Source organism: Anabrus simplex, chromosome 7 (assembly GCF_040414725.1).
Source record: "Anabrus simplex isolate iqAnaSimp1 chromosome 7, ASM4041472v1, whole genome shotgun sequence".
NCBI lineage: Eukaryota > Metazoa > Arthropoda > Insecta > Orthoptera > Tettigoniidae > Anabrus > Anabrus simplex.
This window is the reverse complement of record NC_090271.1, coordinates 229,850,281-229,877,212: the sequence shown is the minus strand read 5'-3', so window position 1 is coordinate 229,877,212 and position 26,932 is coordinate 229,850,281. Positions and strand designations below refer to the sequence as shown.

Here is a 26,932-nt window from a genome sequence, read left to right as displayed (position 1 = left end):
ACTCTAAGAACTTCAAAAACCTTGGGTGGCTTGATAAGACCAATAAAAATTACAATAAAAAATTATTCCCTTCATCCGAAATCCCATAAAACAAGCCTCCTTTTTCAGCCTAGTAGATAGAGCTTTCAAAATACCTTTATCACCAGTTAACTTAAAGAATTACTTAGATTTATAAAAGAACTAGCATTAATTAATGGTTATAAAATAGGGACCATAATCGAATCATTAACAAAGTAAAACAAACTGGCTACTAATCTTACTCCAGAGAAGACTAAAAAATCAAAGTATGCTACTTTCACCTACACTTATCCTGCGATTCACCATATTACAAACTCCCTGAAAAAACGAGATCTACAAATAGCATTCAGGACAAATAACACTGATAGAAATACCTTTTTTAATCATAATACAGATAATGTATATAAAGATGAATATCAAGGATCCAGATTTTACAGCTTAACATGCACACAGTGTCATTTCTCGTAAGTTGGCCAGGCTGGGCGCAGTTTTATCACAAGATATATGGAACACTTTAACGCACTGAAGCATAATAAGTATTCTGCAATGGCTAACCACACGAAGGAGACCGGCCATCAATTTAGCACATTAGATAAGGACCTCACGGTAATAAAAAGAATTGGGAAAGGGAAATTAATGACTGAATACGAAAACATTTATATTTATTTAGATCAACATTTCAAGAAGGAAGGAAACCTAAACGATGCAAACGAAATAAAAAGAACAATTGCCAAAATTACTACAAGCTTTTAAATCAGGTAACAGTAAAATTTAAAAAAAAAAATTTCAACCGTAAATTTTCCTAAACGTCAACAAATATAGCTACCACCACAATTCCTTTCCCAACATCCCCTACTTGCCCCCCTTACGTCACGCCAATGCCCAACACTCTGCCCATAGCCCCTTCTCCTTCCCCTCCACAAGCTAAGCTACTCCTTTCTTGCAGACCTATTGGCACTCATTCTTTTCACATGACCAAACCACTTCAGTCTTGCCTTTTGGATCTTCTGGAGTAAGGAGTCTTCTAGTCCTACGTCGTCTTTGACTTTTTCATTCCTATTTTAGCCCTCCTGGTCTTCTGGATCATTGTGCGTAGGAACTTCACTTCTGCTGCTTGGAGTTTCGAGTTGTCCTTTCTTGTTAATGTAGCGGTTTCCAGGCTGTATGTGAGGAGTATGATTTATACAGCGTCATCTCTGTTTTTAGTGGTACCTGTTTATCCCGTAGCAGCTGTCTTACTTGGAGGTAAAAACGTATTGCTTTGCTGATTTGACTGTTTACTTCACATTTAGCTAAGTTATCCTTTATGTATGTATCCTTATTCTTTCTCCAGATATACATAATATGTATATGATCCATTAATGGGGAGAAAAAAATAACAAGTCTGACCTAAACCAGCTCACAAAAAAAAAAAAAGGAAAAGAATGCCATCAGATAGGCAGACACATGAACAAAACGATATGTAATAATACTACAACTAATATAATAATAATAATAATAATAATGATGATGATGATGATGATGATGATAATAATAATAATAATAATAATAATAATAACAACAATAATAATAATACCCATGTGGGGATTTACCAGTTACCTCCATCGGGCGCGTCCCATTGAAATTGGGGAAGCTCGCTGGCTCTGCCGCCAGCAGAGTCAGAGGGTAGTAGGGAAATAAAATACCACCGTGAAAAAAAAACTGATCCCCTGCCAGGGTTACGGTGAAGACTGGTACATGACCAAAAGCCAGAAAACATCTTGTGGCAACCTCTAGGGCTAACAACCCTAATTGTAAAAGGATGGGTACCCGTCCAAAGCAAAGTCAAGTCAAAAAGCATGATGGCACAACATTTCAAGAAACATACCCCAGGGGGTAAATCTTCGAATAAATCCCTCGTCGTGAACGCCACGGCGCACGAGTCTCGTTCGGATTCTGGGGGAGACTCGACATCATGCAAGAGACGAGTCGGAGCGTCTCGGTGTACCCCGAAGAGTCAAAAACTCAGGCCAAAATCTAAAACCTTTCTAGCAACTTTCAACATAAATTCACTTACACAAACTGGTAAGCTGAAAACCCTCACCAAAGCTCTTCACGAAAATCAGGTATCTATAATGGCCCTACAGGAAACAAGGTACCCAGATAAAGAGATTTTTGAATCCAAAGGCTACCAATTTTTCAAGAGCAAAGCGCAAAGAGGAATCCTCAATGGAGCTGTGATGCTTGGAACCACGTTTGCTGTTAGAACCAAGATCCTTAAATCGGTTGCAAATTTCGAACCTGTGAATGACAGATTGTCTATACTCACAATTATATGCGCGAACAAAACCTGCGCCCTAGTAAACGCACATGCTCCTACAAACGATAAGAACAAGTCTGATCCAGACGAAGTTGATAATTTCTGGGACCTACTGGATGAAAAATTAAACGAAATCCCCAAACACCATGTCAAGCTTCTTTTGGGTGACTTCAATGCCCAACTAGGTCGTGAACAGAAGTACAAGAAAGTTATAGGAAATTACCCTGCTCACAAAAGAACCAATCCCAATGGCAAAAGACTGGTGTCCATTTGCGAAAATCACAACCTGCAGGTCATGTCGACCCACTTTCGCCATCTACCCAGAAAACAAATGACTTGGCGTTCTCCCGTCCAAACTCTCGGAGAGTTCCAAATTGATCATGTTGCAATCTCCAGGAGAAACAGCCCTGAGATTATGAATGTCAAGGTAAAGAAAGGCATCAGTGTGGCCTCAGATCACTATATGTCTCTTATCAAATTCAAACCGATTCCCGCAAACACAAGGAAGACAACCAAACAGATCACACGCTTTGACAATGATAAACTTCGGCAAAGGGTCGAGGAGTTCCAGGAGAAGGCTAGACCAAATGACTGTGACTTTAACAACGCCAAAAGTCTCCTTGTTGAGGCCGCCAAAGACGTTGCAGAAATCAAGAGAAGCAAAAAGAATGCCTGGTGGAATGGTACCTGCGAATCAGTCCTCCAAGGAAGATTCAATGCGTGAAAACAGTACTACTCTACGAAATCAGAAAATGATTGCGAAACCTACAAAACCCAACGTGCCCAAGCCGCTAGGGTGTTCAGAACTGAGAAACGTAAATACGAAAAATCTCTCATTGAAAAGATAGAACAAAACTTTAGGAAGAATGAAAGCAGAGAGTACTACAGAGCCTTCAAACGCAAACTCACTGGCTATAAACCACCATCTCTATGCTTTGAGCTAGAGATGGGCACTATCGACTGAAAACCACTATCGACTAGTCGGGCGATAGTCCCTTCAAACTATCGACTGAATAGTCGAATGTTTTCAGTCGAACAAAAGTATTCATTACTTCCTGTTGGGAAGACTGAACAGTCGAATGATTTCAGTCGAAAGAAAGTATTCATATAACGCAAGTAGTCAGTCCATGAAAAACATTCGAATGTTTCCAGTCGAAACTCTCCGTATCAAAAGTGGAGAATCGTACTTTTACGAATTCGACTGATTTTAATACAATTTACCAATAATTAGAAATCACTTGTATAGACATCCATTAGAACAAAATTAATGTTAAATTGAGTGACTTAGAAATTTATTCAAAGGGACCCACGTTCGCAGCCGAGGGGTCCACATCACTCCACATTAGGAATAAGAAGCTGTCCTAGGTCCGTATTCCATTCACTGACAGCGGATACCATATCCTTAATGCAGTTTTCCGTGGGGTTTTCTACATTCATTCCTGGCAAATGCCACAATAGTACTGTACCTTGGGCGCATACCCCAATCCCAGACTTTTATAATCACACTATCGAGGAATTCACAGTTGCGCAGATTAAAATCCGATTTACGCACTCGTCCGTACACGGCGCTAATAAATAGGGAGATGCCCTTAATACGAATAAGCATCATAGGAATGGTCTTTCTTGGTGCTAAATGGACAGTGAAACGTAGAAAGACAACAATGACGCTCTATTCTCGAACAGTGCTAACAATAATAATATGTAAAATTTGTTGCTGTAGTACACAATCAAGATATATATGAGACTAGCCAAACACACTACTACTGTATTTTCTAGATTATTATTATAGTTATGCAGATTTTTATAGTTATGCCTTATTTATGAATAACGTAATTAATATAAACAAATATGCAACGAAATAAAGAGTACATAAAACGACAAGAGAAAATCGCCACATTAAGTATGTACCTATAAAGTTAACATATATTACATATCCGAAATGGCCATAAACCGATAGTTCCATTCGCTTCCGCGTCGCTGTGACGGGAGAACGAATGAATTCAGTCGACTTGTTTTGTGCTGACTGGACAGTGAAACGTGGAGAGATCCGTGACGGGAATGCGACTGAATTCAGTCGACTTGTTTTGTGCTGACTGGAGAGCAAAGCGTGGAGAGATCCGTGACGGGGACTGCGACTGAATTCAGTCGACTTGTTTTTTAAAGTAGTCGACTGTTACGATAGTTTCAACTATCGACTAGTTCGATAGTTATCAGTCGATAGTGCCCATCTCTACTTTGAGCGAAAGGACGGCACACTGGCGACGTCAAAGGAAGAAAATTACAGCATTCTGGCAGACTACTTCAAGAATTTACTTAATTGCTCTAAACCGCAAAGCACCATTGAGACCAAGGAACCCTTACTCAGGTACCCAGATTCCAGACCACCCGACAGAGATGAAATCAAGCGCCACATTGCCCGTCTCAAAAATAACAAAGCGCCGGGTGAAGACTCAGTAGTAGCAGAACTATGGAAATATGCCCCAGAGGAATCACTTGATATCTTGCAAAAGCAAACAGAAGAAATTTGGAACAAGGAGACCCTACCTGAAGATTGGAAAATAGCTTTGATCCATCCATTACACAAAAAAGGCAGCATGAAGAACATCAACAACTACAGAGGAATATCTTTGCTACCCGTGACTTACAAAATTCTATCACTTGCCATCCTGGAGCGTTTGGAAGCACAAGTCGAACATCAAATAGTACCCCTATAACCTTTGACGATTACCGGCCTGTTAGTATCCTCCCTGTACTAGGAAAAGTACTGGAAAAACTAGTACATAAACAAATGACAGACTAACTCTTACATCATAACTTACTCGACAGATATCAATCAGAGTTCAGATCGAAATTCTACGAACTGGAAGATTACCAAAGCTTTTCAAGCAGGCTAAGATAATTGCCATCCTGAAACCAGGCAAAGACGGAACCGATGCTTCTCACTACCGGCCATTATCGCTACTCAGCATGACCTATAAGCTACTAGAAAGGCTTATTCTAAATCGTATTCAAGAGGCCATTGATCAAACCATCCCTGTTGAACAAGGTGGCTTTAGGAAACATCAGAGCTGCTGCGACCAGGTTTTAACATTGACAACTCTAGTTGAAGCTGGATTTCAACGAGGTCTCCGATCAGCTGCAGTTTTTGTGGACCTTACAGCAGCTTATGACACTGTGTGGAGGGACGGCTTGATGTCGAAGTTTATTGAAATCATCCCATGTCAAAAACTAGCATTTCTAGTGAACAACATGCTCTCTGACAGACGCTTTAAGGTGTTTCTGAACGGACAATCTAGCAGATGGAGGACTCTGAACAATGGCCTACCCCAGGGATCAGTTCTGGCCCCCATTCTGTTTAACTTGTATATTCATGATATGCCAGACACTGACTCATTGAAAATCCAGTATGCAGATGACCTAGCATTAGTCTTCCAGAGTAAAGGTCTTATGCACTGTGAGAATGTACTGACAAGTGATCTGACGAAATTGAATGACTACTTCCATAAATGGAGACTTCAACCTAACCCAAATAAAACTGAGGTTACTGCATTCCATCTAAATAATAAGGAAGCCCATAGGAAGCTACATGTGACTTTCGACGGAACCGAAGTACCGCATAACTACAATCCCAAATATCTAGGAATCACTCTGGATCGGTCCTTGACATTCAAACAACAGTGCATCACGTTATCTAAGAAACTTGGCTCCAGAGTGAATCTACTCCGCAAGATTGCCGGAAGTAGCTGGGGTGCGGACGCCAATACCCTACGCACTGCTGCACTCGCTCTTGTGTATTCTGCTGGTGAATACTGTGCTCCTGTATGGCAAAACAGCATTCACACAACAAAGATTGATGTCCAGCTTAATGAAGCCATGAGAGTGATCGCTGGTACTGTCAGATCTACTCCCATTCAGTGGTTACCTGTCTTAGCTAATATTGCCCCGCCAGATCTAAGGAGGAAAGCAGCTAGGGTAAACTTGCTCAAGAAGATCTCTTCTCATAAGAACTCTCCCTTGTACAATGCCCTACAACACCCACCAAGAACTCGTCTGAAATCACGCAAACCACCCTGGACTGATTTTAAAAGTATCAGTTCTTTCGACATGACCTCTGAGTGGCGACAGCGTTGGCATGAACATCCACCCAACAACGCTCACTTGGTTCAAGATCCAACAAAGAAGGTTGAAGGATTCCAACTGCCACGTCAAACCTGGTCAAAGCTGAACCGAATTAGGACGGGTCAAGAGAGGTGTTGCTACATGTTAAAGAAATGGGGTTTCCGTTCGTCTGCTGACTGAAACTGTGGAGCGGAGGAACAGACAATGGAACACATCGTTAAGGAGAGCCCACTTCGAGCATTTAACGGTGATCTGAGGCTTCTACATCAAGTGACTCTGAGTGCTCTGGACCGGTTGTCAAATCTGGACATTTCCATTTGATTTTTTTTTTTTTTTTTGTGTACTTGTAAAGCCATACGATATATATATATTGGTAAGAGTAACTAACGACATTCAGCTAGCAATTGATAACGGACAAATGACAATTCTAATTCTTCTCGACCTTACAAAAGCATTTGACTGCGTAGACAAAGACATTTTACTAGCCAAATTAGAAGCGATGAAATTTTCTAATAATGTATTATGCTGGGTACGTTCCTATCTCAGTGGACGTAAACAATGTGTGTCAGTGGGAGACAATATGTCTAGATGGCTAAATACTGAGATGGGGGTAGCACAGGGTGGGGTGTTATCACCGCTTCTGTTCTCCCTATACATGAATGACCTATCAGAACAACTGACGAACTGTAAATATCACTTTTATGCTGACGATATCCAATTGTATATTCATACCAAGCCGAATGACATACAAGAAGCAACCATGAAACTAAACGAAGACCTATTTAACATTAACGAATGGACTAGTAGCCACTGCCTGAAGGTAAACCCATTAAAATCGCAATCCATCATAATAGGATCTAAAAAAGCGCATGCCAAGTTAGAAAGTATCAATATACCGGTTATCAAGATCAATGAAACACCTATAACACTGAAAGACTCCGTTAAAAACCTTGGAATAATTTTCGATAAGTATTTAAGTTGGTCAGAGCACGTAACAAAAATTTGTCAACGTGTATTCGGCTCATTACACTCACTGCACAAACTGAGGGACTTTCTTCCTGTCAAAACCAGGAAACTGCTCGTTCAAGGACTAATTCTACCAATATTTGATTATGGTGACGTAGTCTATAATAACATAAGTTATTCACTTGGTTCCAAACTTCAACGGGCGCATAATGCCTGCATTCGATTCATTCTAAATGTTCCCCTCCATTCCCACATCAGCCCATTCCTCCATCAGCTGTCCTGGTTAAGATTATGCGATAGACGCAAGCACCATGCTGTTTCTCTTCTGCACAAAATTCTGAAAACAGGTAAACCAGACTACCTGAAAATAGATTTCAGCTACCTCTCTCCCTCAGGCAAAACACCCACAAGGTCATCAACACGATCCCTGTTGTCCCCATCCCCATTCACCACAGTAGGATGTATAACAACTCATTTGTACCGAGGACCATATGTTCCTGGAATTCCCTCCCGGCTGAAATTAGAGACATAAGCAACCTAAAGGTATTCAAAAGAATGTGCTGGAACTTTTATCTACAATCAGAATAATTTACTCCAAGAAATACCCTCAAATGTTAGATTAAGTCTAATGAATAAAGTGTAAATATAAGATTAGTAACATTGACAATTTTCGAGGTATAATTTTAATAACAGTAAATACTATAAATTCAATTTAAAATGTTAAAAACAAATTATGATACTTTACATTTTCAGTTAAATTACATTTCATGTTAATTTTAAATTATATTAAACTTATTTTTAATTTTAAGTAGTTATAATGTTCTGTTTACACAGGTGTACAATTATATGGTTTGGCATAATAGCAGGCTTCATAGCCTGAGCCCCGCCATGTACAGAAAGACATTAATAAATAAAAAATAAAAATACCAAGGAGGGTTCAGAAAAGGTCGCTCAACAGCCGAACAGATCCAAAATCTCAAAACGATCATCAGATATTGTACACTAAGTTCCGAGCAGTATGTGTCTGTCTTTGTGGACTTTAAGAAAGCGTACGACTCCATTGACCGGGAAGCCCTGCTAAACATCTTAAATTAATTTGGAGTTGATTTGAAACTGCTGGCTTTAATTAGAGCCACCCTGACCGATACAAAATCCAAGGTGAATTTCCATGGATCTCTCTCGCATTCCTTTAACATCAAAACAGGAGTCCGACAAGGTGATGGGCAATCTCCGATACTCTTCAACTGTGTTCTTGAAAAGATCATAAGAACCTGGCAGGTGAGATTACAGGAAACCAACTACAGTACATTGAGAATAGGAACCAAATCCAAGGGGATCGCAACAGACTGCTTAGCATTTGCCGATAATATTGCTGTTCTCTCAAACGACATAGAAACCGCTAGAGCTCAAGTTGAAATTTTAAAGGAAATAGCCGAACAAACTGGTCTGCAGATATCGTTTGAGAAAACAGAAGTAATGACTAACATCAAAGAGGCTCCACCAAAACTCCATACAAACTCGGGGACATCACCCGAGTAGACAAATTCAAATACCTGGGTGAGATCATCATGAAAAATGGACTGGACAAACAAGCACTTCAGGAGCGAGTACGCAAACTGGAAATAGCCTACGAAACATCCCGCACAATCTACAACAAAAAATGCCTTTCCCAAAACACCAAGATACGTCACTATGAAACAGTTCTGAAGCCAGTAGTTCTATATGCAGCCGAAACCCTGTCTCTAAATGCCAACAAAGGACTCCTTGAAGAACTGGAGAAAAAAGAACGCAAAATTGTGAGAGGAATCTTGGGATCAAAGTACAGAGATGGAATCCATCAAAAGAGATCCAACGAGGAAGTCTACAGCAAAATAGAGAAAATTACTGACACAATCAGAAAAAGACGGGCATGATTTTACGGTCATCTGAAAAGAATGGACGGAAGAAAGTTAACTAAAGAAATCTTTCACGTTTTTGATTCAAACCCCAAAATCACAATTCCCTGGTTTAGAAATACCAAAGAAGACCTGCAAATGCTACATATCTCAGCTGAAGACACCCTTAACAGAGATCTCTTCCGCAAGAAAATATTGATGAACGGGCTAAACCGAGACGAGCAACCGAAGAGAAGACACGGTGCCCCTTGGACAGAGGAGCGTAAGCAGGCCCACTCACAAAGAATGAGGGAAATTTGGGCTCTAAAGAAGGCCAAGTTCAGTGTCAAATGCAACAAGACTTAACGTGGTCCTTGATGGCCCCAGCGAATAATAATAATAATAATAATAATAATAATAATAATAATAATAATAATAATAATTGTTACCGTGGTTGGTGAATCAGCAAAGGTGAAAGAAGGTGCCGGGGTGAATGGGTCTAACTACCAAATAATTTAAAACTGTAACAAGGTTATATTTTTTTTCTCTCTTAAAAAAAACAAGTAACAAGGTAAAAAAAAAAAAGAGTCTAGGAAAGACAAGATTGGTGGTATAAACAGAACTTGGGCTTCAAGCCCTCACTTTACACTTCCTGAGCTACACGCTCAACCTAATAACCTTACTTAAGGGCAGAAATCCCCTAATGCCTGGAGCACATGCTCCCAAAAAGTCAATGTCAAGCCTCCCAGAGGCACCTTTACAACACTTGAAAAGAGCTGACACGCTCTCAGTTTTTCAAGCCTCTGAAAGGCAATACCAGACTTTACAATTAATTGCCATCAAGGCATAACTTACAAAAATGACACGGGGGTATCTTGTACCCAACCTACTGGGCCTCAGCAGAAAAAGATCAGGTTAAGTAAATGGCCCGATATACAAAAATGAATGGAGGCGCTCCTAAATAGTCATTCTAATACCTAAAAGGCACTAGGCCGATGACACTGGGGCTATTCCCAAACTATGGAGGTGACTCGTATAAGAATAATTTAAGACATTACGGAAAAGGAAAAGACCAGTTACAAACGTAGTCACCTCAAACCAATGTGAAGGGGAGCTCGAGAGGGTACAGCACACTCTATCCCCGATATACAGTTAAAGATATTTAATAAGCCGGCAGAAAATTACATTACAGATAAGTAGGTTACATCGTTAAAGTTTCGGACCTATCCCTCGGGTTAAACTGCGGAGCTAGCAAGAAATAAAGATGTTAAACGGCCATTACCTTTCTGAAGACCTGCTGCCTGATGAAAAAGGCACCTCCCACTTCCTGTTTCACATACACACACTTAGTTAGATGTTGATCAAGTGGCCAAGAGCCGTGAAAATCCGCAGTTTATAAACCCTCGGGGAAAGTTCGAGACCTTTCATGAATAATCAAGACACACTCACCAAATTTTATTGGAGGATGCAAGGTTTACACTCAAAATAGAAGAAGAAGAAAAAGAAGAAGAAGAAGAAGAAGAAGAAGAAGAAGAAGAAGAAGAAGAAGAAGAAGAAGAAGAAGAAGAAGAAGAAGAAGAAGAAGAAGAAGAAGAAAGACGTGATTAGTTGGAAATTAATTACAAAAATTCTTGATTGGTTAAATTCAAAACAGGTGGAAAGAAAGGATAAATATTGCCAACCCAAAAATGAATGAACGAAATTTAGTAAAGAGAAAACTTATGAATACAACATTTCTTCAAATAAAGTTCCTTCACTTCGCACCAGGGTGCATGATCAGAGTTTTTTTAGTGACCTCTCTGAGAGAATGTCCAAATTTCTTGATGAACAGAAAACAAAACAAGTTGAAATTCACACAGTACTGGCAACTTCATAATTACAAAATTACGGTAGTGACATCTTCAGAGGAACGTTTCAACAGGTCTAGTTTCAAGTTCAGTGTTTCTCCTGTAGAGGAGTTTTAATTGGCGCAAGATTTAATTGTGCGGCGTAGAGGTGTACCTCCCGGTACAATAATAATAATAATAATAATAATAATAATAATAATAATAATAATAATAATAATAATAATAATAATAATAATAATAACAACAACAAGAACAACATGGCAATGAGGCAGGATAAACACTGTCGCCTGGCCCGAGATCAACCCTTATTGGTGGTCTGTTGGCCATGGCAAAATGCAGTATGGCAGTATGATAATAAGAAACTAAAATAACATATTACTGTGTAGAGTACAATAGTGTCAGCAGGCGGCATCTGTAATTTAAACAAAATGCATATCACTTTCGGCCTGGTTCACAACTCCGCGCAATCCTTCCTGGACACTGAACTCTCGTTGTTCTACTTGAGCTGCAAACTCAGCTTTCGTGTTACCTCCACTGTCATGCCGGTGTGCAATTATTCTCCTTAAGTTTCATTACTATTGTCCACTGTTAAACTCCATTATCACGCTGCACTTATTTTCTTTTAAAATTTCAGGCAACTCTCCACATTAAATGAGACCATCTTGCTAGCCATTCCATACATTACAAACCAAACATCACTATCTCCCTATTCATCACCCAGCCTTACCTCATCGCAAATTTTACATCCACTCTACTACCTTATACCATCCATCTCCACACATTAACTAATCACGAAACCTCGTGATTATTTACTACGTCACCACACATGCTTACAATCACACTGTTCTTTGCTTACTAACAAATACCCGCCTCATCTTAATTACAGCCTTCCTATACCATCTAATGACTAATTAATATACACACTTCATCGCCTACTAATTTAACTGCTTAATCGCTCTTATCTCAGAAATAACACATACCCTCCACTTTTCTCATGAGCTCAAACAATTTACTTACTGCTGCTTGTTTTTTTTACTTCTTGTCACTACGCCTACGTCCAAATTACTCGTCTTACTCCACATCCCTTTTAGGCTCAAGCTTCTCCCTTTCGTCAAGGCACCTCTTGCTTCTGCTTTCTCTCTCCAAGCCGTATTTTCACTTCGTTTATGTGCACTTGTCAAATCTTGTGCCTCTTCCTTTCTTCTCTCACACTGGCTTCCGTCCTCAGCTCCGTAACTATTGCCCTGGTCTCCCTCCTCATCTCAATTGCTGCTTCCCTGGCTCCTTCTATGATCGATTCGAAGATAGCTTGCGAGTCCTTCTCTGCCCTGCTAATTTCTTCTTGCTGCAAGCTCTGTTCCAATGCCCTATTTTCCTTGGGTTTTTTCTTTATCCCCATGCCCGTCATCACCAACTTTACTGTCTCTAACTTGCATTTCTTCCACTCTCTTCCCCATTACCGCTTCCTTCTTCAAATTCTCTTCCATTTCCCGTAATTTCGTCACTGTTCAAAATCTGGTCGATTGTCCATTGGTTACCACTAATAGTTGACCCTTAATGTAGGCTCTTAACCCTTGCAATTTAGCCCTGACCAAATGTTTCTTCAGAGTGTTTATATTTTTAATCCCTTCTCTTCCCATGTCTCTTTTAATCCAAATTTTTGTACTCCGTATATTATCCGCGCCTTTTATCACTATTTCCGCCATCAGGGTGGAGAACAACTTCACTTTTATAGGCCTATTACCCCGTGCTTTACCTATCCTTTTCACATCGTCAATATCAACTTCACTAAAGTTAATTTTCATCATTTTTTGTATGACTTCCACCACTTTGTAAATTGTTAGCACTTTGTCCTCTCCTTTTTCTTCCGGCACTCCATATATAAATAAGCATTTCTTCCTGCGTTCTTGGCTGCCGTCTTCTATTTCTGCCTTCAGCTTCACCATCTCTTCCTCCATCTCCCTTATTTTCACCTTGAGTGATATAATTTCTCTCTCGTTGGTTTCCACTTTGTTCATAGTTTCGTCTGTTTTTTCCTGTATCCAACGTCTCATATTTTCAAATTCTTTCACTTGTTCACCATATTTTTAATCTGCTCAAACAGGCATACTTCTTCCACAACTTCTTTAACCACTCTTCTTAAGACCTCCATGTCTTCCCAGCTCATGTTGCCACTGGAAGTCGGGCCGGGCTTTACTTCCACACCCCCTATAGCTAGCAGTATCATAATCACCGCTATCACCAGTATCATCTCACCCATCATTCTTGTTTCCACTTTGCCTCCTTCACTCCTTACTATTTCCTTCTTCCATCTCCCCTGCCATCTTCCGATCACTACCCAATATTGATCAACACCAATCATCTTCCTCTTCCCTCCCGTCTTTCTTTTTCCACTCACCGCTCACACTCCACTCCCGCTCTACCGGCACACTCAACTCAGCTCGACTGCTCCCTATCGCTGACTAGGTTAGACTGAGCTAAGTTACCCTTGGACATTATAATACCCAAGTACTTAAATTCAGTGATACTGTCCAGTTTAATGCCATTTGGCATGATTTCCGGCCAATTGTCACCCTTCTGTACCTTCAACACCACCGTTTTAGCCTTGTTGATGTTTAATCCATATCTCTGAAACTCCTGACTCTACCCCTGCAGTCTCTCTTCCACATCTTTCTATGAGTTAGCCCAAATTACTACATCAACTGCAAATGCAAGTGCTTTTAAGTCTTGTTGCCCCTTTTCTTTTAGCACCTTTAATATGGTATCCATTACAATGATAAATAATACGGGCGACAAAGAACTACCTTGCTGTACTCTCCTTTTTGCCTCAAACCGTCTGACAGTCCATAACAGACTTGTACACAGCTTCTGGTTTTCTAGTAAAGCACCTTAACTTTTGAAATTACTGTCACAAATTTTGAGATTTCTCGGGCACTCCCAAATAACCTCCCTTGGTATGCTGTCATAGGCCTTTTCGATGTCAAGGAACAGTAGATATAAAGGCTTCTCTTTTTCCCAACAATTTTCCATTAGCATCCTGACAATAAATATAAGATCTGTTGTTGATCTTCCAGGCCTAAAGCCATATTGTTTCTCTTCTAAAAGTAGTTCTACAATTTCTCGTAATCTATCCTCTATAATATTTTCCAGAATTTTTAGTCCATGAGAGAGTAGAGTGATGCCAGGGTAGTTGGTACATTACCGTCTGCTGCCTTTCTTAAATATAGGTACAATTATACCTTTCTTCCAGTCTTCTGGGATGGTATTTTGCTGCCATACTACATTTAGGAGTCTATATAGCCATTGGATTGCTGGGGTTCCTCCTGCTCTTAACATGTCCACACTTAACTCATCTATTCCTGCAGCTTTCCCTTTCTTCATATTTTTAAGGCTCTTCTCTATCTCCAGCCATGTGATTGGTGGCTCCATATTTCTACTGGACTCTTTAATTTTTTTCAGATTCTTCTCTGTTTTGAATTACATTTGATGCCTCTCCATGTGGGAGCTTGTCAAAGAAGGTCTTGAATTCTCTCCCGATTCCATCTTCCTCTAGTACTACTGATCCATTGTCCTGCTCTATTACCTTGATGTCTTCTAGGTTATTTCGCTTGTTTTTAACTACTCTGTAAAGAACTTTCTTGTTTTCTCTAATGTCCTCTACCAACTTTTCCACAAACTCATTCCATTTTTTCTCTTTCTCTTCTCTTACTATCCTCTTAGCTGTAAGCTTTTTTTGCCCAGTAGAATTCCTGTAGTTTAGTCATTTCTTGGCCACCTGGATCTTGTACCTCTCTTTGCTTTTCTTTGTCTAGCAACTTTTTTAGCCAATTTCTCTCTTTTATAGCCAATCTGACTGTCATTCCACCAAGGTGTCTTTTTCTTTCACGGTCGATCCTGTTACTCCACATAGGTCTTTAGTTTCGCCCACCAAAGTATCTTTAACAATTTTCAATTCTTCTTCTACTGTATGCATTTCTCCTTTGGTCAGTGTCTCTGTATCCTTATTTTATATTCTTCCTTCAGCTTGGATTCTTCTAATTTCCAAGTCTCAACTTTACGTTTTCTTTTTCTTTTCTTCGGGGTTGTGTTAGCCACATGATTTAGGTCTGCAATCAATAATCTATGATCACTGTCCATACTCTCACTGAGGATAACTTTGACATCAGTTACACATTTCCCTCCTCCTTTGTTAGTGATGATATAGTCGATGAGAGACTTATGTTTTCCATCCCAGCTATATCTTGTTATCTTGTGGCTGTCTTGCTTTTGGAAGAAGGTATTTCTTATGATCAATCCATTTCTTCTGCACAAACCAAACCCATGTGGTCCAATGATTTCCTCATAACCAAGTATGTCTGTCCCAACTTGTGCATTTATGTCTCCAATGATGATGACATTTTATATCTTATAAATCTTGACAGATTGTTCCTTCTCTTGAGCACTACATCCAACCTGTGGTGCATATACCTGCACTACCGTGTAATTTGTGGACTACAGCTGCATAGATAATTTAATGATCCTATCATTCTTATAGGATACTTCAGAAATGGTGTCCATTTCTTTTGTTATCAGGAAAGCTACACCATTTCTGGCCTCTTCAACGCATCCACTCCATCCTAATTCATAGCCATCTCTGAGAATCATGCTACCTGCCTTTCTCCATTTTGTTTCACTCATTCCCAATATGGATAGATTTTTCATCATATCAATAAGTTCTTCAGTTTTTCCAGTCAGGGTAAAAATATTCATAGTCCCAATTCTTGCATTGTTCTTCGGACATATCTGTCTTTCATCACAGCCACATTGACTGTCATATCTGCCAGATCTGCTCGAAGACTTTGTTAATTTTGGTATTATTTTTTATCTCAATCCGAGGCTCGTTTGATTGTTGAAAGCAATTCGAAGACACTACCATTGGCTTGCTACACCTACCATGGATCTTTGCGTCAATACTTGTTATGCACTAGATGGTCGGTGCCTGACACGCATTTCCTCATGTCAGTTAAGTCTATGGTTTACCCGCCAATACTCGGGAGGCTGATTGCAGTGGTTGCCCACTGGGTGATGGGGTCGCCACATCTCTACGTCTTCTTGTTAATTGTACCGGGCGGTACACCTCTACACCGTTTATTTAAAAGTTGCGCCAGTTGAAACTCCTCTTCTGGAGGAAGGTTGAACTTTATCTATTCTATTAATTCTCTACTTTCTCAGAAGATGTCACCACGTGGAAAATTTTGAGTTTTTGAACTGTGTCACTTTTGATGTGTTTTTGTCTCGCTTGAAGTAAGAAGTGTGAACTTTCTCTTCTAGAGGACACTACTGAAGAATTACAATAGTGCAACCTAGTGCGAAATCAAAGAACTATTTTGTTGAAGAAATTTTTATTTCAAATGTTTGTTCCTTGCTAAATTTCTTTCTGTTATTGTTTAAGTTGGCTGTATACCCCTCTTTTTCCCCTTAGTTTGGATCTAGCCAATCCCGAATTTCTTTAATTAATTTTCCACCAATAATGTGTTTCTTTTTCCTCTATGTAGGGGTTTCTTTTCCCTAGCCAATAAAATTTTTTGTGGGAGGGTGTTTTATTTCCCCTAACGCCTAGAATCTTCCGCGAGAGGATATAAACTGCTGATTTTAGGGTCTCCAGGCCACTTCTGTTCCATCTTTCAGTGTATTAAGTACATAGCAGGAGGCGGGAAGCGCCTCTTTCTTCGGCGGCGTCTACAACAAGGTAATGGCCAAGTAATAACTTCTTTCTTTGCTTGCTCAGCAGTTTAATCTTCGGGGCGGGTTCTAGGCCTTCCACCATGTAACCTTCCTTTAAAATGTAAAGACTACTGGTACCTATACTATCTTCTAAACCACATATTGGGATAGAGAGTGCTAACCCTCTCGAGTTCCCACTCATATTGTTTTGAGGTGGACTTATTTTCTCAAACCAATTCTTCCGTGATGTAATGTAAATTGTTATTTTCTGAAGTCACCTCCGTAGTATGGGATTAGCCCTTGTATTAACGGCCTAGTGCCAAGTAGGTCTTAAACAAAGTGTATCAGGAGTGCGGTTAGCCTCCTCTCAAATTGTTATTTTAGAGGTCATGTAATCAACTTTCTTTTTCATTCAATAGACCTCAGTAGGTTGGGTATTTTACCCCTGTGAATACGTCCTTAGAGGACAGCTTGAAGGTAGAGTTTGGTGTGGCCTTTGAGAGGCTTAAATTTTGAGAGCGGATCGCTCTTTTGAAATGGAGTGTCATATGCCTCGTGGAGGCTTTTCTGTGTAATTCGGAGCCAGGGGCTCCTAGGGATGAATGGGGTTTTCTGCCCCTCTGTTAAAACTTGTGTTTGTGGTAAAACTGAGCTGATCGCTGAAGTCAGGGCGTGAAGCCCAAAACCTGTAAATATTGTAACTCCCCTTTGTTTTGCTACATTGTACCTGCCATGTCTGTTATTGCTTTGTTTTTGAAAAGGAAATATAACCTTGTTAAATTTTAAATTAATTTTACATGCACTATAATTTCGTAGCTTGAAACCCATGCACACCCGCACCTTCTTTTACGCATAACTACCGCTAAAACACGGTAACAAGTGGTAGCAGAGCGTGGTTGAATGGGTCTCAATTTAGCCCCTTTTGACGGCTAAACATTGCTTTGATTCGAACTCTAACAATTTTCTCAGTTGCTGGAATTTTTTGAGTTTTTCAAAATTGTTCTGTCATCATGCCCGGCCCTCGCGATGTTCTCCTCCTTAACTACTTGCGCAAAGAGGAGTTGATATACGAGTTAACTATCAGAAATGTGCAATCTGGAGGCACGGTTGCAATCGACACCAACAAGCTTAGAGAGTCCCTTGATTTGCCCATTTCCATCCCCAATTTGGGAGAGAAAGAAATTGATGACTCTCTTTCCACGATCGTCGAGAATATTACTGGGCTAGCATCTGTAGTCAGCTTTTTTGATGAAAACGATCCGTCTCCTAATCAAATTAAGCGTGTGCAAGGCAGGCTATATCACTTTTCAAATAGAGTTAATGATCTGTTGTCTCTGAAGGTGAATGACGTTCAGAGGAAGCAAGCTAATACGCTCCTTGAAACTATCTCTGAATTGTCTAGTAAAGTCACTCAATTGTTAACTGGGGAAGTTCCTCCCAAATCTGATCAGCCCACCGTTGTGAATGTAAGTAGTGAGGAAGAACCTGCTAAGGGAGAAGGCAATAGGATAACCGTTGCTGCTCAAACTATCTCTGCCCCATTGGACAACGAGTCTGAACGCCGCACATCGTTGAACAATGTACGTGCTGAATTAACTTCCTTGCCATTGAAACCTTTACCTACTATGTCGCCCGGGTTTAGCAGCTTGCCTCATCCATTGGCAATGTTGCTCAGAGGTATATCCAAGTTTTCCGTTAATACCACCAGTGACGTAATTTCATTTTTAAGATTTCTAGTGGAATTTCAGGATCATGCCCTTGTGTTTTCTCTTTCCCCATGTCAAATTTTGCAAATTATCTATCCTTATGCTATTGGGGTTCTCTCAGATAAAATAGTAAGAGCCATAGCTGAACAGTCATCTATCGAAGATTTCCATGCACATCTGCTTGCAAATTTTATTCCTGCCCGCGCGAGGTCATCTCTTATTCAGAAATACTATTATCGAGTACAGAGGTTGGACGAAAACTTGGCTGACTTCATCCAAGATATTAAGTTTTATACTAGGGTGTTTGCTCTTCACTTCCCTGAGGATCAAATTGTACAAGCTATTGTGGAAGGCATTTCACCATCTTATAGATCATACTTGTGTTTTGCGGCGTGCCCGCAAACTTTCTCTGAACTTGAAGCGTTGGCCGTCTCAGCGGAAGGAGTTAGATACGCCGATTCTTTGCGTGTAGCGAAAGAACCCCCGCCTTCCTTTAGTAACACTCGGCCTCCACCTCGCCGACCAGTCACGCCCCGTAAATGTTATGCTTGCGGGTCGCCTGACCATCTTCGCAATAAGTGTCCTCTGATCAAGTCTAGTAGGGCAAATAATGGAGCTGGTTCATCACAAGGCTGTTTTAAGTGTGGGGCCTTCTCACATATCGCCAAGAATTGCCCAAACTCAAATAGCACCCCCTCCTGCTCAACTTCTGGTGCAAATTCCAGCTATGTCAATAATAAAAGGTGACTAGCGGCGTCGGCTGAGCCGACTAATCCATCTTCCCGAGACTTAGCCCCTAGTAAACAGGTTGTAAATGCAGAGAACAATCAGCCTTCAAATTCATCTTTTGAATGCCCTAAAGAATGTCTTAGGATTGCGGCGGATACCCCCGCACCTGTTCCTTTTCTTAAGATTGAGTTAAATAACGAGCCTATAACAGCTCTCTTAGATTCAGGCAGTGTTTGTTCGATTATTTCGGCTGAATGGTATTCTAAATTGAAATCTGTTTGTAAACTACCTGACCATGTCTCAGCTCTTATAATATGTTTCGGCTAATTCATCGCCATTAGAAATTCTAGGTTCCGTACTGGTCAAAATTCGTATTTTTAAATTTACATGGAAAATCAAACTGTTTGTGGCTAAGCACTTGTCTTGCCCCATCATATTGGGAGCGGACTTCATTTCTCACACTGGTCTTGTGCTCGATCTCCAGAGTAGGTCGTGCACATTCAAATTTGCGTCCAATTGTAGAATTCCCTTGTTAAAGTGTAATTCTGTATCATGTTCATCTATTTCGCCTACCCAGGATGAGATGTTGTTAGACCTTAGACATCTACCTGAGGGGCAGGCTGATAGTATTCGGAAACTGTGTCAGTCGTTTCCCGAGGTGTTCTCTGATACTCTTGGTGTTACTGACCTTATTGAATACAAAATTGAGGTCACGGATTCGATTCCTGTCCGTTTTCCACCGTATAGGCTATCTCCACCTAAAATGAAGGCTCTGAAAGAAATCATCGATCAGATGTTGAAGGATGGTATTATTAGGCCCTCTAAGTCAGCGTATTCTTCGCCTATTTTTCTAGTCCCGAAACCCCAAGGAGGCTTCAGGCCTGTCATTGATTACAGGGCTCTCAATCGGAAGGTGGTGTTGCAATCTGTGCCCCTTCCCGACCTTCATTCTTGTTTTTCATGGTTTCGTAAGGCCAAGTTCTTCACCATCTTGGACTTAAATCAGGCCTATAATCAAATTCCCCTAGCCGAAGAGTCTAAACATCTTACAGCGTTTGCCACGGACTGGAATTTATATGAATACAACCGCGTGCCTTTCGGGCTCCCTACGGGAGCAGCTGTACTCACTAGGCTGCTAGATAGGGTCTTCTCCGACATCAAATTCGAGTACTTATATCACTACTTAGATGATGTTGTCGTATTTTCCGAAACCTTTGAAGAACATCTAGATCATCTGCGAGAAGTTCTCAATCGCCTTCGTAAGGCTGGGTTAACTGTTAAGTTGTCCAAGGTTGCCTTTGCTAAGCCCTCTATGTCATTCCTAGGGCATATTGTGTCACCTGATGGTGTAGCAGTCGATCATTCTAGAACACAGGCCATCCGTGATTTTAAACCTCCCAAGGACATTGGCATGGTGAATTTCTTCAGGAAGTTCATTCCTAACTTCGCTAATAGAGCGGCGCCCTTAAACCTTCTTCGTAGGAAAGGCATCAAATTCGAGTGGGGACCTTCTCAACAAGCCGCTTTCGAAGATCTTAAATTAGCTCTCTGTAATGCCCCTGTACTTGCTATGCCGGATTTCTCGAAGAAATTCATCGTCCAAACCGACGCGTCGTCGTCGGCGGTAGCTGCAGTCCTTCTTCAAGAGACTGAACTAGGGAGGCGCCCCATCGCCTATGCATCTAGGACTCTCTCGGCTCAAGAAGCAAAGTACTCCATATATGAGCTTGAAGGTTTGGCAGTCTTATTCGCCTTAGAAAAGTTCCGTCTCTATCTGGAACACGTCAAATTCGACTTGGAGACAGATAATCAAGCCTTAAGCTGGGTCTTAGGTAGGCCGCGTCGTACTGGTCGTATAGCCCGTTGGGCCATCCGTATTTCTGCCTTCCAATTCGATGTACGACATATCAGAGGTACTGAAAATGTTGTTGCTGATGGACTCAGCCGTATGTTTTCTAACGACGTCGAGACCCATGAACCTGTCGACAGTTCATCACCTTCTGAGTCCATACTATCTGAGGTTAATGCCATCCTAACAGATGCTCCCATGCTCTTTAGAGATATTGAGAAGTACCAACGTGAAGATCCGACGCTGGCTCCGATAATGGAAACCCTTTCTTCTGGGGAACATGTTGTCCCTTATGTTCTGAGGAATGGTGTTTTATGTTGCCCTTCGAGGCATGACAAGATGATGAAAGTTGTCGTTCCAGCTGTTCTTGTGCCTATGATCTTCAAGTATTATCATGAGACCCCATTAGGAGGGCATCTTGGAATCTTTAAAACCCGTGAAAAAATTCGTGAAATGTTCATTTGGAAAGGTATGGACGGTGAAATCCGTGAACTTGTAAAAGCTTGTAAATCTTGTTTGCTTAGTAAACCCACCATGTCCACCAAGGTAGGCCTTTTGTCTTCGCATCAAGCGTCGCGCCCCATGGAACGCCTGTATATCGATTATGTAGGACCCTTCCCCCCAGTCAAAGGGTAATGCTAACAAGTTCATCTTTGTGTGCGTAGATGGCTTTACTAGATTTTCTTGGTTATTTCCGACTAAGCTGGCTACCGCTCAGTCCACCATTACTTGCCTAAATTCTATTTTTGCTTCTTTTGGTCCATGCCAATACATTGTATCTGATAATGCTAAAGCTTTTACATCAAATCTGTTTCGTAAATTCTGTTTTGACTTGTCCATCTCTCATGTAACTACATCTGCTTATTACCCTCAACCATCTCTGGCTGAACGGGTTAACCGTAATCTCAGGTCCGCACTTATTGCCTATCATCATGAAGATCATTCTAGGTGGGACACGTCCCTGCATTGGTTAGCTTTTGCTTTGAATTCGGCGGTTCATGAATCACACAAATTTACTCCAGCTTCTTTGATGTTTAAGTTCGTTCCCAACACGCCGCTCTCTAACCTCTGGTCTCTGAATGACATTCTGCCCGAGACAATAGATCCGGACAACATTAAAGATCTTTGGAAGAAGGCTAAAGCCAATCTTAAAGTGTCTCATGAAAAGGTTAGGGAAAGGTATGATCGTGGACGGAGACCCACCACTTTGAAGGTAGGTGACCAGGTTATGGTCAAAAATTTTGTTCCCGCGGGCAAGCTTGCCCCCAGATTTCATGGGCCTTGTATCATTCTCGATTTTCTTACGCCGGTTACCTTATTGCTAAGTAATCCAGCCACCGAGAGGATATTTAGAGTTCACCTGTCCCAGGTGAAACCGGTGTAATTTCTGTGTTAACATGCTTCATATTATTTTGAAAGGATATGAAGGTTATATTTTTTTTGAGTTTCACTTTTAAGGCATTCTGCCCCTTCTGTAATATTTTGGTTTTAGATGTAAGCCTTGTGTAAAACCTGCCCCGACCCGTTAAACTGCCATCCTGTGCTTGCCACGGCCATTACCACGCTCCCGTCTCCTGCTCCACCTTACACTGTGGCTTCATAATAGTAAATGCCATGGATATCTACACGCCGCTGGCCCCTCAACCTCTCCACAAGCCTGTACCCTCAAAGAAGATGTTAGTCCAACACAATTCTGCCGCCTAGCTTTAATGTTTCAGCGCCCCCGCAGCCGCGCAGCGCCGCGCAGCGACTGGGGAGGGGGATGGGCCCCCTCCTCTCCAGCGAGGACGACATGTGCACGGCGAGCCGGAACTCTCCTCCCGGCCAAGGCTGATGTGCGGCGCACGACCTGCTACATGCCCGCAGCCTGTATCTGTTCACCGCGGGCGCGGCGTACTTCAACTCCTCTGCTCCCCTCATAGTGCGGGCGAGCGGTATCTCAGGGTACTTGAGGGGTCCGAGCGGCCTCCGTTGGACGCAAGCTGCAACGGCCGGTCTGGCCATCCGACTCAATCTACATCAACTACATGGACAGTCACCATAAGCAATAACTACACTTGGGAATTCAACAACAATAATTGGTGGACATTGCCAAATTTTTCATCACTTTCAAGTATTAAAAGTTTATCTTCAGAAATTCAAATTCTACAAACATAAAGACTTTCATTCACCTGCAACAACAATATTTTGAAACTGAATTAAGAAATCTTGTAAATGCTTCTGCTATCTATCTTCGTATCAACATCATTACTTGGACTTTGTTTCAAACTGATTTCATGTGTCACCCCTGGAGGAACTTTTGGGGGGGGAGGTCTGTACCGGGCGGTACACCTCTACACCGTTTATTTAAAAGTTGCGCCAGTTGAAACTCCTCTTCTGGAGGAAGGTTGAACTTTATCTATTCTATTAATTCTCTACTTTCTCAGAAGATGTCACCACGTGGAAAATTTTGAGTTTTTGAACTGTGTCACTTTTGATGTGTTTTTGTCTCGCTTGAAGTAAGAAGTGTGAACTTTCTCTTCTAGAGGACACTACTGAAGAATTACAATAGTGCAACCTAGTGCGAAATCAAAGAACTATTTTGTTGAAGAAATTTTTATTTCAAATGTTTGTTCCTTGCTAAATTTCTTTCTGTTATTGTTTAAGTTGGCTGTATACCCCTCTTTTTCCCCTTAGTTTGGATCTAGCCAATCCCGAATTTCTTTAATTAATTTTCCACCAATAATGTGTTTCTTTTTCCTCTATGTAGGGGTTTCTTTTCCCTAGCCAATAAAATTTTTTGTGGGAGGGTGTTTTATTTCCCCTAACGCCTAGAATCTTCCGCGAGAGGATATAAACTGCTGATTTTAGGGTCTCCAGGCCACTTCTGTTCCATCTTTCAGTGTATTAAGTACATAGCAGGAGGCGGGAAGCGCCTCTTTCTTCGGCGGCGTCTACAACAAGGTAATGGCCAAGTAATAACTTCTTTCTTTGCTTGCTCAGCAGTTTAATCTTCGGGGCGGGTTCTAGGCCTTCCACCATGTAACCTTCCTTTAAAATGTAAAGACTACTGGTACCTATACTATCTTCTAAACCACATATTGGGATAGAGAGTGCTAACCCTCTCGAGTTCCCACTCATATTGTTTTGAGGTGGACTTATTTTCTCAAACCAATTCTTCCGTGATGTAATGTAAATTGTTATTTTCTGAAGTCACCTCCGTAGTATGGGATTAGCCCTTGTATTAACGGCCTAGTGCCAAGTAGGTCTTAAACAAAGTGTATCAGGAGTGCGGTTAGCCTCCTCTCAAATTGTTATTTTAGAGGTCATGTAATCAACTTTCTTTTTCATTCAATAGACCTCAGTAGGTTGGGTATTTTACCCCTGTGAATACGTCCTTAGAGGACAGCTTGAAGGTAGAGTTTGGTGTGGCCTTTGAGAGGCTTAAATTTTGAGAGCGGATCGCTCTTTTGAAATGGAGTGTCATATGCCTCGTGGAGGCTTTTCTGTGTAATTCGGAGCCAGGGGCTCCTAGGGATGAATGGGGTTTTCTGCCCCTCTGTTAAAACTTGTGTTTGTGGTAAAACTGAGCTGATCGCTGAAGTCAGGGCGTGAAGCCCAAAACCTGTAAATATTGTAACTCCCCTTTGTTTTGCTACATTGTACCTGCCATGTCTGTTATTGCTTTGTTTTTGAAAAGGAAATATAACCTTGTTAAATTTTAAATTAATTTTACATGCACTATAATTTCGTAGCTTGAAACCCATGCACACCCGCACCTTCTTTTACGCATAACTACCGCTAAAACACGGTAACATTAATTATTAAATTGTCAAATTCATCGAAAAAATACACCATAGAATAACATTTTTTGTAATGTAGACATAATGTTTACATATACCACTGACAATTTTGTAAACAATGCACACGACCATAGCCGGGTAAACCAGGAGCACCCCACTGTTCAATCTTTCTAGATCCACGCCTGTTGTCAAATCAGAGAGCAACAACTAAACTGGTTGCTATTAGAGTTATGTAAAAGTCGCACGTAAGAAAACAGCAACAACTCAAAATTTGAGAAATAATATTTATAGTCAGTATATAAATGGAAAGCAAAGTCAAAATCTTTAAAATCATCTTACCTGGAAAAGTTTTTGAAATTATGGTTTTCCATGATGCCATCAATACAGAATAGGCAAAGTATTTGTAGTAGTTGAAGAACAGAAAGTAATATGGTTAAAAAACTACACTTACCTTATCATGTAGAATGTCCCCAACTTGCAGGAACTTCTCCACCAGTGACGGACGCACTGCCCCTTGTACTATCACTTTATTATATTCAGTAACAATCTTGGCATAAGCCATTTCTTGATCATCCAACATACTCTTCCCTCCCCCAAAGGTGACGTCAGCACACACAGAGCTCTGTAATTGAAAAGAGATTAACAATTCATAATAACTGGTCCAGTCATTAATTACAACTGTCTTTAAAGGTAACTTCTCTCAAAGTGATTGTTATCGAAGCTATCCTCTAAAGCCATGCCTAAGTTTCTAAAAATTCAGTCCCAACTTCTGGGTGCATAGATCTATTCAAAGTAACTGAATCGTTGCTAGAGATGATGAGCTTAACAGTTACGTTCCCATAACATGTTGCAACATTCCACTTCCAGTTAGGTAACATGCTCCAGTCATCATCATCATCACCATCATCAATGTCCCACTCCAGTCGCCCGGGTGTGCTTCATGTTTCAGTAATGTGTCATAAAAGTAATATGTTCAAAAACTAGCCAAGTGTTATGCTGCTCAAAGATACTCTTCTGGAATTAGCGTGCTATGGCTGTTACTTTAAAGGAATAATGGTTATAACACAAGAAAACATATTATGCTATTGGTTTTACGTCGCATCGACACTGATAGGTCTTATGGCGACGTTGGGACAGGGAAGGGCTGGGAATGGGAAGGAAGCGGCCGTGGCCTTAATTAAAGTACAGCCCCAGCATTTGCCTGGTGTGAAAATGGAAAACCACGGAAAACCATCTTCAGGGCTGCCGACAGTGGGGTTCGAACCTACTATCTCCCGAATACTGGACACTGGCCGCACTTAAGCGACTGCAGCTATCGAGCTCGGTAGAAAACATATTAGGAACTAGCATGCTAGTTTTCAAATTTTGTATCCTTTTGTAAATATTTTTATTATCATAGGTAGAGCCCTGCGCCGATATACAAAATATTATCTGCATCCGCTCTGCACCTGCACTTCCTACATCCGCATCCGTGAATGGTTATCCACGGATATTGTAACTATTTGACAATACTACACCCAAGGTATTGAAATGTATAGATCTGTTAACATAATGCAATAGGCCTGATACTTAGCACCAGCCCCCCCATAGTGACACGTATATGAAGGATTTATTTTGTGACAACTACCGACATATTGAGCAGTTCTCTTACAGAACCTTTGTTCCTTCCTTTCATTAATTGCAGGTAGGAGCCAGGTAGGCTTAGGTTAGATTTACGGTTTTATGGACTCAATGCTCTTTATATAATATTTTTCCGTACCAATGTCAAGGGTCGCCAGCCACACCCCAAGCAAAAATAACGGCACGAAATATGAAAGACTAACTTGTCAAGATTTCTAAGTATACCCGAGTGAAAATCAATGAACAATTATTTAGATAACAGCAAAATTATCCACACTGCCATACAGTTTGCATCCGCAGAGCTCTAATCATAGGTGCATGTTCCAGGAGCTAAAGATACTGAAGGCTGCCTGTGACATATGGCCTTATTGAATAGGAAGAGGGAGCACAAATCATGCAAAAGATGACAGAACTATGAGA

The 26,932-nt window shown here is 40.9% G+C and overlaps 1 protein-coding gene across 2 annotated transcripts in view; it reads right to left on the bottom strand.

The window, feature by feature from the left end:
- LOC136877498 (nuclear pore complex protein Nup93) overlaps positions 1 to 26,932 on the bottom strand; it is a 262,104-nt gene that overhangs the window by 131,493 nt on the left and 103,679 nt on the right. For both annotated transcript variants that reach the window (XM_067151599.2, XM_067151600.2), the window contains exon 5: positions 25,344 to 25,514. In XM_067151599.2, the coding sequence (XP_067007700.1) occupies positions 25,344 to 25,514 (171 nt within the window). The remainder of the gene's footprint in view (positions 1 to 25,343; positions 25,515 to 26,932) is intronic.